Source organism: Daphnia carinata, chromosome 10 (genome assembly GCF_022539665.2).
Source record: "Daphnia carinata strain CSIRO-1 chromosome 10, CSIRO_AGI_Dcar_HiC_V3, whole genome shotgun sequence".
Lineage (NCBI taxonomy): Eukaryota > Metazoa > Arthropoda > Branchiopoda > Diplostraca > Daphniidae > Daphnia > Daphnia carinata.
The window spans coordinates 4,250,789-4,262,057 of NC_081340.1; the positions used below are offsets into that span (position 1 = coordinate 4,250,789).

Consider the following 11,269-nt stretch of genomic DNA (forward strand, 5'->3'; position numbering starts at 1 on the left):
TTGGAGTGAAGGCACAGAAAAAGAAAATCAGAGAATTAAATCAGAAAAAAAAATCAGCTTTCAGACGGGCGAATGATTGGATCGGGCCATATTGCATCGCTGACCGTCCATGCAGAAAGCTTCTATCACTATGGCATTGAACAGATCCCACGAGATTGCTTCGATCGCAGCCCGGCATTTATTAAGTCTGATGGATTTGACTTCTTTTGGGTACGCCGATTGCTCTTTTTCCAAAATTTTTTAATTTTGGATTTCTCTAACGATTTGATGAGTTCCATTCCAAATAAGGTTAGCGATTCTTCCAGGTCTTGGAATCCAAGGTACTATTTTTGGGAAGACCTTTACCGAATGCTGATGGACGTCGACGAAGCGTTTTCATGCTACAGCTACTCTAGAAATTCCAGGCCTTCGGGGAGCTTCAAGGTATGAACGTTGATAGACTGTTTCATTTCGTTTTCAAGCCGTTAGCGTACGTCTTTGTTCTTTGCTAACCTTAATTTCCGTTTGTTCAGTGTCCTTCATCCATCTCTCATTCAACCATGTCTACCATACAAGAACGGAATACGGCACCGGAGCATCAGGATTTTAAACGTGAGTGCATTAGGTTCTTCTTCAATTCAAAATGTCATGTGTTTAACTCTTGTTCAGTTATCATATGCCTGTTAATTATTTTCTCCTTAAAGAAAAAAAATTATATCGATCGGCTTTTCTTTTTGCGTGCTCAAGTTGTTTCCCAAGCGTCGAAAGATGTGATGGACGCCATGAAAGAGTCGGCGTCAACCGCGCGGAACGAGAACGTACCGACTTCGGGACAGACGGACAGTCTCGCAAACGAATACAAGGAAACTTTGACTCAAACCTACAAAGGAGTTCCTGATGTCGAGCCGCTATCCTTGTTGAGTGAGTCAAAGTATTTTATTCTTTTTAAAAGTCGAACAAGAAACGTAGACAAACGTCGGAGGCAATCAATAATAAAATGGAAAAAGAATTTAATATATGCAGGATGGGCCAACGACATGACGCGTAGGTCACACAATTTGATCACAAATTTTGCACCAACTTTATAAACGAGTTTGTGTTATTGAATTTTTGTCTTGTTTTCTTTTTAACGCAGAGGCAGTCGTCAGTGAGAAAAAGTGATGACGTTCATCATCGTTCCCGACGACCGAATCAACGAGCTGATTCCTGCCGCCATCGACAAGTCAAAAGATAAAAAAAAAGGTGGGGAGGGACTCGTGTCGGAAATTCAAAATTCCCTATCAATTTGAAAACCGAATAAAAAAGACTATTTTGCTTATCGAGGGAAACGTCATGCCTTAAATTATTGGGGAAAAAAAAAAAATAATGAACCTTGGATCGTTGCTGTAATCGATCGATGTGTGCATCTTTGCTTTCGGTGGGGATGGCCCGTCTCCAGACTCGGATCCATATCATGACGTAGCAGAGCAAGATGAGAATGAGCGGCAGCAAGTAGCAGAAGACGACATTCGCCAATATGAAATAGAGGTCCTTGTCTCTCTCACTCGGCCATTCTTCTAAACAAAGACGAATTTCCGGACTTGTCGGAAAGGCGCTCACTAAATGAAAGTACATTGGCCACGGGATCGTCGTTGTCAACGCTACAATCCAGATGAGCAGGATGATGAGCCGGGCTCGACGGCCCGTGATTTGAAATCGCATCGGAAAACAGATGGCCAAGACCCTGATGGATGTCGCACACAAAACAAAACAAAACAATGACAGAAACGCCAACAACGTCGGGGCGTTATAAGTAATACTCTTGCATTTATCCGCACCATTGATTGCGCCATGACCAACGACGCCAAGGAATTCGTAAGCTAATAGGAAAAGACGAACTGTGTTTCGTCTTTAAGTTTTGCTCGCTAGCTAATTATGGATGATTGTCTGATAAAAACACAAATCGTAGCCCTTAAACACGTTGACTACGTGTTATTGAGGTCGTTTGTCAAACGTGCAAGGATTGCATCCCTTTGGTTGCAGTGGAACGGCAATATGTTAACGGAAAAAACTGGGAAATAGTTGGGGGATTTCATTGGTCCGCACGTGTCTAATTTCCTATTGACTTACACATTAAAGCTTTCCATCGCTCCGTCGCCTTTTCTCCCTTGCATGTATACATCATCACGAAACTTTACCAATTAAAAAATTAGTCATTCTTTGAATAACAGAAAAGCCTACTGTAGCAATTTTACAACTTTCTCTCTTTTAAATAAAAATTTAGACAAAGTAAAAAAAAAATCATTAGTTTCTCGTGTATAAGAAAAAAGAATTCTTTCAGAGGCATTTGCAAATAAAGCTCTTGAACAACAAAATACTGGCTGAGGGGTTCGTCTAAGGCGATGATCCGATCAACACGCTAATGGGCTCGTTAAGGAACGCTATTTGACGCATCTTTTTTTTAAATTGATAGTCCGTGTTCTCTGATATACCATTTATTTCGGTTATTGGACAGAGATTCTACCTGCCATCTAGCGGAAATCTACCTTCCAGCCAGGTACGCAACACACTCACCCCATGAGCGAAATAAGCCTGATGTAGTGTACGAAAAATTGGGACTATAATTTGGACTTGAAATAGAACGGAGCCTTACTTGATGTAACCAGAATTAAACGCTCCGCAATAAAATATTACTCACGCATTAAACGGTTTTTGAATGAAACGCAAACCAAGTTGTTTTACACGGTAACCACTTTAACTCATGAACTGTAAATCTCAAGCCGCAATAAACCTGATTTTCGACATCCTCGTTAAATTGTAAATCTAAATCATTTATTTTTATAGCCACTTCCTATGTTTTTGAAGAAATAAATTAAGAAATAAAAAAAGTCGGGCTTATTTTGTCGGGCTTATTTATTTTGTCGGGCTTATTTTTTAAATCCGACATTTTGCTTTCGACTTGGAATTCAATTAAACCTGATGTGTTACAACCTAATTAATGCGCTGATTTTGAATAAAATAATAGTTTTCTCCTTAATCGTGTAAATTTCGAAATAAAATGCTTTTAGTGCAAGTCACGTTCACGCCGTGTTTTCCAACTCACTATACACAATGGGGTCGTCTTTCGATTGGATGGTGGGGGGCGTGAGTCGCTTTCATGATGATAGATGCATCACACGGATATCTCTTAAGGAAAGAAGTATCGATGGGTTAAGAAATTGGATCGCCCCTTAGCCGATGTTTCAATCCCCCCATACTCCCGTGATTGTTTGACGCGTTCTGTAAAAAACAATCTATTTCTGGCAGGATGAAGTAATTATGTAAATGCATATACACTTTTTTTTTTCTTTGACAAAGCTTCAAACAAAGCTGGACGTTTTCTTTTGATTAGTTACTAATTAAATTGATTTTTATTTTTAAAAGAATCCTTTTTTCTAGAGGCTTCCTATTCAAATACGACGATTTTAGCTTTCGGCGAGAGAAGGAAGGGTTTACTAATTGCGGTGGAAAAAGAATCGTTTCGTCTCCCTTCCCCGGTCGTTATATACGCCCCTCGAATTTACGTAAGAAACAAATGAATGTCGCTAGACTTTAAGCATCAGTTGTACCGTCGAACGCTGTCAAGTGTGGTTCTACAGTCGCTAACATTGTGGGTTTCTGTTGCTCAGGTAACTTAATTCGCGAATTTTTCTTTTCAAAACGAGTAAATAATATCCATGGAAATCATTGGCAAGTTCCAGGTTGATTCTATTTTTACCTGTCAAGCGAGACTGCGACGAGGGAATCGATTGAAGCCACAACGGAAACTCCTTGTACGTAAGCCACCTAAAAGACAAGTCTTTTGTTAACCAATTACATGTATTGTTCTCTTTACAAGCACGACCTCCCTGTTTCGGGAGGCCGTGCTTTTCCCTATTGTTACAATTTGTTTTTGTTACGTAATGTTCGTTTAAAGGTACGTTATTAAAAAGGATAATGGTGTAATGTCTTACCAACTTGCACATCGTCTCTCCCAGGATCCAAGCTGCAACATGGTAAGGAAAGAAATGTATGATTTAGTTTCATGTTTTGTTTCTCTAGAATTAACAGAAAGAATTGTGTTTGCAGCACTTTGATGCACTTATCCCGACATGAAGGAAATTAGTGCAACGATTCGAAAGTGATGGATGCACACGGACAGACAACAACTCGTTTATTTTGATTTCGTCGTAGACGAAATCCATCGTCAACTGTCTGTGTTTTGTTTAACAACTGAACTGATTCGAGGGCAATGTTTGACAGGGATAAACGTCCATGACTAAATCTACCGGTGCCGAATCAGGAGGGGGAAAAGTAGCAAAGGAAGTCTGAGAGGGGAGTTGAAAGTGGAGTGTCGTGACGGCGCGTGAGTGGCGTTTGAGTTATTATAGCAAACTACAGCTCGATAACGTGATATCCTATCGGTAATATATAACCCAGCTGTCATAACATTCCCATACTTTGAAAGAAAGTTTTAACATTTATTATTTATCTGACAGTAGCACTCACATCTATCTACAGCCTTACATCTTTGATTTGCGGATAATTTGATTAGATTTACGACTTGGGCTAATTGAAATTGACGTTCAAGAACTGTCTTGTTTATGCTACCTGAAAAATTGTCTGGAAGAAGGGTTAAGCCATCTCGTTAAGGTAATGAACATCTGGTGGGTTTTGTATTGTTTTCATCCAATTTTTTACGACCTTCTCAGTTTAACCCACGATGGATTACATAACGACGCCACCCGCCAAGAAACATAATCCTTACATCACGCTGCGCAACTAACGACCTCGACAAGAGAACGCTTCCATATTAACGTCACAATTCAGGAAAATGTCAGCTATTATGTTTAACAAAGTTTCTCGATTCAACTACTCTGACAAGTTAAGACCATCCTGCACTCATTGCCTGGCTTTTTTCGTTTTTGTGTAAAGATCACATTACAACAGCCCTCAGTCTAAATTGCTGTACAATCAATCTGACGGGGAGCGTGAGATCGTCGGCAATCAAATTAGGATTCTTTGAAGATCTAATGGATAAGCAGGTGGTTTTGTGGTCGTGGGAACCGTAACGTGTGAGGGCTAATGCTCTTATTTAATGGCATTTATTTTTAGTGTTTTCCTTTTCTTTAGAGTGGGCTGATGCAGCGATTTTTCCCGAGTAACAAAATTGGATGGAAGAAAACGTCTTATAAACCGGTAATAAGTCCTACAGATAAAAGGGGTGATTTAGCCGTCATAGTTACATGTTATAGTTGACGATGACATCTAGGTCTTTTCAGGCAGGGGAAGTTGAGGGGGGTATTCTCTTTTCTTAGAGGGAAGCGGACGACTACTGTGCATTGAATGGATGTATTATGTTTGGAATGGAAGAAGTCGTACAAGTTATTCAATAAGGGAATGAAAAAGACGGGGAATACTGCATATTTTTTATTTTATCTCCTTCCCAATTTTCATTTCCGCCGTCTTGCATTCGTACCACTCTCTACATGCCATTACTTTTGTCGTAGTGCTTGAAAATTGTATTGCGAAGTCGGATTTCTAGATGCTCGCATTCTCCGGCCTGAATGTTAGTATAGTTTATATCCCATAGTCAGACGTGTCAAATCCGACCGCAATTCCTCCCTCTCCCCTCCTCCGTAACACCACTAAATTTCCCGATAGCCGGAACGTGAAAAAGGAACTGTCATTTGGAGCCAAAGTATGTTTGGATTTGGACAAATCGTTGGTTTGATGCGTTCGACGAAGTGAAGCAATCCTTTCTAACGAATTTGTTGATGTATATTTTTAAAAATTCGTCCTGAGTTTGGCAAGAATTACTTTAAACATTCACTTTGTTTTTCATGTCACATCGGTGACGCTGCTTTGATCTATGTGAAAAATCCAGCTACAAGCTTTACTCGCATGGCCAAAACAGAAATTCGAGTGGGTCTTGGACAATTTACATCGTGGGCTTTATTGAATTCTTTGAACTTTTAAACTGAAAAATCCCTGGTTCGATGGGAACGTGCAATGAAATCCTGGACAGTTGAGGTAAAAATAATATGTCGCCATTCTAATCTTTTTTTCCACCCACGTATTGTGTGTATGTGTCTGACAGTTTGAAAAGCGGGGAAAAACTCAGCGAAGTATTAAAGAAACGACTACAAGCTATGCAAATACTTTATATAATGTAAGAGTTGTGTGTTATTCTTTTCGGTTTTGTACAAAAACTTATCGCTCGACATTGTTATTCCCTTTCTTATAACATGTTTTTTTTATTGTTAATTAGGTTCACCAAAAAATAGAGGCTGAAAGACTGTTGTGATGTTAACAAACCGGACGGCAATCTGTTGACAAGAGGGTGGAAACTTGCGATCAATATTGGGATATCTGCGTTTTCGTCAAGTGACGGCGGGATGGAAAGCTCAGTTCTCACATGTCATTGAATGCCAACATTTGAACACTACAACAACCGAACCCTTTATTTCCGTCTTTTTTTACTGCCAACAAAAGCCTTATGCCCTGCGGACGCCATCAGTAGGCATTAATGGCGTAGCTCTGGTTTTTCTTTTCGCAAACGGAAATTTCCCGACAGTCTAATTATAAAAAACAAAAGGGAATAGCAAAACGCGATAGTAGTATCTAATAGTTTTACCAGTGTTTTTGCAGTTTGTTTTGATAAAACGAAATAAGGCGAACACGAAAGGCCATCATCCGGTATGATTACATCGGTACGATAGTGTGTAAATTCATTAAGTTTTGGGGGACGACGGGCAACATCTTAGTTGATACAGAAAGCGATAGTATGAGAACTCTAATAATGAGTTAGGAAAAGCGGAGGGGGAATTTTTGTAGAATATTGGCTCGATGAACCGGATGAAAGAAAACCTCTTGCTCAAAAATCGATGTAAAGTCTATCCGGCTGTGTGAGTTGGGGCGCTAGCAACACCAATCAGCTACGAGAAGAACTTTGCAAAGTAGAGGTAATCATGGAAAACTAACTGAATTTGTTTTAAAGGATTTTTCCTCTGTTTGGCGTTTTTTTTCTTTTTCACTTGTGCGTTTGAAGAGCTTTGATCTTTCCACAAGGCTTTATTATCCCGTTCCACATTTTCTACGGCTTGCGTGAAGCGCATTATTTTAACTACTACGCAAGTAAGAAAATAGTGAGAATTGTACGTAGTAAAACGGTAACCATGACTAAACTAATTTATCTCAAACCCTCTATTTTTTCAGGCACCTACAATGTCTCAACTTGTACAAGAGATCCGTATCGATTTGGCAGTATCGGGGAAAAAAAAAATAAAAGGAAAGAGTTCGACCATCGAGAGAAAAACCTAACAGATAGGATAACAAAAGCCACTCCAATTTGGGAAACCAAAGAGGTTTGTAAAGAATGTATAAAAAATTTAACTTCCATTTTTTTTGTGCGAAAATGTCATACGTCATATAATAATTTCATACGAAAATGTCGTTTGCGTATTGTCGCGTTTTATCGTGAATCTTTAACAAAGGGCGTAAGACGCGTCTTCAATCGAATGCAGTCTAGGAAAGACCCAGTCGATCCCAAAAGCCTCTTTCATTAGCAAAGTCCGTTGATTTGTCAAATTTCCTTCATCTTTTCAAACTAGATGCATATCAAACAGCAATAATCGATAGCGAGATGTTAAAAGGAAGTTCATACAAAAAATTCGCTTACGAACAAAGATGTTGGATAGTAGGGTAGCCGGTAGACAAAACAAGACGACCAGGATGTCAGCAATGGCCAAATTTACCTGCCGTAAAAGAATTCATTGAATAATTGGCGAATAGGAGTGCGTCACAAATCCTGTAGGACATTACCAAGAAGGCTGTTAATGGTAAAAGTATTAAAGAAAATTCAAAACTGATTACGATAAAGTAGTTTGTCACGGTCCGCATCCGAGGTGCTCTGAAGACGACGGCCACCACGAGACAGTTTCCAACGAGACCCAATAGGAATACGGACGAGTCTGTCATGTTCAAATAATCCAAATCTCGTTTGAAAATGTCACGCATATTATTTAATTACACATGCTAGAAACGGCTACCTCCCTTGCATCTCATGTTTATTCCCCTTTTTTCGCAATATCCTTCTTTGTGTCCCCACCCAAGTTTACTAATCATATCAACTCTAGCGCGACTCTAAATGTTTTTGTTTCTTACAAGCAAGGCAGTACACGGTTGTGACGATGGACGAGTGCCGATAAAAGTCATCGTCCGCAGTTTCCTCCTCGCTGACATTGGCGGCGCCGCTGGCGTTGGCCTGGTGCCCGTCAAACTGGATGGCCCAGTTGGAAAAGAATTCCGGCTGGTTGGTTGCCTCTGTTATCTAAACATCGGAGTGGGGAAAAAAAATATATGCGTCACGTGTAAGTTATTTACATATTATTAGTGCACCCATTTTTGTACATGAAAAACAAATTCGCATAGAAAATGATTCGGTACGGACTGAAAGCCGAAACAAAACAATTTGCCTTTATTGCAATGCAATCATTAATTATTGCGCTGTTGGCTATTGTTTGTTTTTTTCCTCTTCACTTTTCATTTCGGTTGTTGATACGAAATCTGTGTTGGATAGCTTTTCTCCCTTTTTTTTTTATTATCTTGACGACTCCCTACGGCAACCATTGACATTTGCGTTTCTTTCTACAGTCATTCAAATTCACAACAGTTTCGTTCGTGGCGTCTTTTGGTTGCCATTGGACATGCGCCAAAGATAAAATCACAATTTATCCCTCTTTGGTTCAGTCAAAAAAATGAATAAGCTATTATGAAGAACTCTAATTTGGCACGCGATTATTAGAGACGCACCACAGATGTCCTGCCAAAAGAACAAAAATTTAAATAAACCTGAAGAGACTCACCGAAACAGAAAATAAAAACATCAAACGTATATTGATGTCTACGCCAGAACTAGAAAAAGGAAAAACGAGTGAACTGAGACATTCGGAGAAATGAATAACGGAAAAATGGCCGGAGCAAAATACATCAACGTCGGTCACAGGTCGCCCGTGAAAATTGACCAATGTAAGTTGATCATCTTAAAAGAAAAACGGACAGAGAGAAAAAATGATTGCTCAACTGGTTTTGACATGGTGAGTAGGCCTATCGCTCGCAAACTTGAATATACAAAATTAATTTTATTTACGGTCTTGGTTTTTGCTTTAGATTTCTTTCTTCGCTTCAGGCTCTCTTCTTTGTATCTTATATGATCAAGAACCACTTTAGAACATCGCACATGTCCTCCAAGGAGTGCCATTTTTATTCCAGCTGCGATTCTTTCGAACGCTCTTTGCGTCCCGTTCGTTATTGTCTTTTCCGAGGGCGACGGACTTGAACGATCCATTTCACGACTGAGCCAAAAGTATAAAAATAACGCAACAAACAAAAAACACGCAGAAAAAAAGAAGTGAAATAATAGCAACTATTTTATCTTCAACACTGTTGTGTGACCTACATATTCGCCGTTTAGTGCCGAATTCAGCATAGGCATTTGCAACACGCACCGTTGAATCTCTTTGCGAAATGGATGGAAATCGAGAAACCCTTTATTATGCCGAAGATCAAGCATATACGGCCCGTCACAACTCGCATCACTGGGTGGGATCATACTAACTTTTTAGTGGTATACAAATAAATAGAGGGAGAAGGAGAGAGGAAAAAAAAAAGATGTTGGTGTTCGGTCCACCATATATGGGCTATAAATCATTTTACGAGCGAATTGCGTTGAGATTATAACACAATCCTCTCGGCATTTTTTTTTCTTTTGTTTGTTCATCTGTTCCCTGCTTCACGCAATCAAAAGGCTTTGCCGCAAGCAGAACAAAGGAGAAACAAAACACACGAAATTCTAGGAAAAGTGTAGGTTCTTCCGATGGAGCGGAAGAACGAAAATATTTCCGAAGCGTTCTAGCAAATATTTGCAAAGACCGTAACATAATAAAGCTGTTTAGTATTGGTTTGGCGGAGCGAAGCACTTCAAATTGATTGGCAGCAAGATTTTTTCTGCATTGGCCTCGGAACATTGGAAATAAATGGAATGCATTTAAACTCACGTTGGTGGGATGGCTGTCAAAAAGTTCCATGGTTACATCGGCACTCTCCGGCAATTGAATCAACTTTCGAAACACTAATCGTCTTTTATGCACATTGAAGAGAAATCCAAATTTTTTTTTGAACTAGCCACCAAAAGTAAGGATTTGGAAAACTTGGGCGCTGGATGTGTCGGACTGGTTGGCGCCGGGATACTGCGTGAATCAACGGTCTTTACGTTTCCTTTATGTAGCTGGATTTGCTCTGCGTGTCCGTGGCCGCGCCGCCGCTGTCGTCCCCTCCAATGTCAACGCAGATATCAAAATAAAGGATTAGTCTAGCCTTTACGAGTTGCCAACTAAAAATAAGGTATTCACATATCTAAGTATTCCGGGTTGCAAGCAACTGTAATTTCTATTAATCTTATTTAACTCCTGTACTTTCATCATATTTACACAAGCGCCTCCCGGGAATAATTGTGACTGGAACTGAGGTAATCAAAACGACGCCAACTAGCTCAGTCTCTGTCAAAATTGTTCGAACTAATTAACATCACGGCTCAACGTTTGAACGCCAGTAAATCCCTCGTTAATTTTGCATTTCACCCTGAAAACGTCAACAGCTCAGCAAACACGGTTGGTATAAACAAAAGGAAATCAAAAGTAAAACAGCAAACAATTTGTTAAGAATAAACTTCTGTGAAAACAAAGAGACCCGTAACATCAACAAATAACAAAAACACGACCACTTTGATCAACTTGATTACAACGTATATAAAACGAATGACGTAACTTTGCCTGATCTGTCACAAAAAAGTTGCTTAGCCTAACTTTTCTTTTTAAATGTAAGCCGCCAATCAACGATAAGGAAATTCATCTAGATCGCCCTAGTGTTTTTATAGTACGCCCAAGGAAGAGGGGCCTTTCTGGCAACATATGCACGAAAATGTTGCCATAGCGAAAGAAACAAAAAAATCCAGGGCATGCAATGCGTTGTAGGCGTTCCCAATGCGAAATAAAGGATCTACCAAACCCACGAAAAGGCAAAATAAAGCTATGTTCTAGTCCAGCACTTATATATATATATATTTTTTACCCATTCTTTTTCTGTAAAAGAGATCCCAGCTAACCAAAATTGCCCCTCTCTCAGCAGTGGACTATAGTCCGGGGCAAACACGTTCTTTTTTTAAAAATAGATTCTCGCGTTGTTTGTTTTGTTTCGTTCCATTTATTAGATTCCTTTTCCCGTTGTTCTTTTT

The 11,269-nt window shown here is 39.6% G+C and overlaps 2 protein-coding genes and 1 long non-coding RNA gene across 8 annotated transcripts in view; 2 read left to right on the top strand and 1 right to left on the bottom strand.

Moving 5' to 3' along the window:
- The window catches only part of LOC130701284 (neuropeptide SIFamide receptor-like), an 11,114-nt gene extending 899 nt beyond the window's left edge, over window positions 1-10,215 (bottom strand). The window contains exons 1-7 of one of the 2 annotated variants that reach the window (XM_057523247.2): window positions 10,035-10,215; window positions 8,143-8,308; window positions 7,852-7,949; window positions 7,658-7,733; window positions 3,951-3,982; window positions 3,716-3,783; window positions 1,351-1,702 (exon numbers count right to left, since the gene is read on the bottom strand). In XM_057523247.2, the coding sequence (XP_057379230.1) occupies window positions 1,351-1,702; window positions 3,716-3,783; window positions 3,951-3,982; window positions 7,658-7,733; window positions 7,852-7,949; window positions 8,143-8,308; window positions 10,035-10,064 (822 nt within the window). In that variant the 5' untranslated portion in view covers window positions 10,065-10,215. Of the gene's footprint in view, window positions 1-1,350; window positions 1,703-3,715; window positions 3,784-3,950; window positions 3,983-7,657; window positions 7,734-7,851; window positions 7,950-8,142; window positions 8,309-10,034 lie in introns of those variants that run through there. The other variant, XM_057523257.2, reaches the window with a different exon arrangement.
- On the top strand, window positions 58-1,261 carry LOC130701329 (uncharacterized). The gene is made up of 4 exons (XM_057523305.2): window positions 58-423; window positions 513-591; window positions 727-900; window positions 1,115-1,261. The coding sequence occupies exons 1-4, from the start codon at window positions 73-75 to the stop codon at window positions 1,138-1,140; spliced, it is 630 nt and encodes a 209-aa protein (XP_057379288.1). The 5' UTR covers window positions 58-72; the 3' UTR covers window positions 1,141-1,261.
- Window positions 3,485-6,506, top strand: LOC130701359 (uncharacterized). Of its 5 annotated transcripts, XR_009421999.1 has the most exons (8): window positions 3,486-3,626; window positions 3,699-3,770; window positions 3,914-3,992; window positions 4,066-4,400; window positions 4,476-4,629; window positions 4,689-4,812; window positions 4,912-5,021; window positions 5,092-6,505. It is a non-coding gene; the product is annotated as an uncharacterized LOC130701359 (long non-coding RNA). The 5 variants fall into 5 exon arrangements; XR_009421998.1 differs by having other exon boundaries at window positions 3,485-3,626; window positions 4,689-5,021; window positions 5,092-6,504; XR_009004045.2 differs by having other exon boundaries at window positions 3,489-3,626; window positions 4,479-4,629; window positions 4,689-6,506.
- Window positions 10,216-11,269: the final 1,054 nt, after the last annotated feature.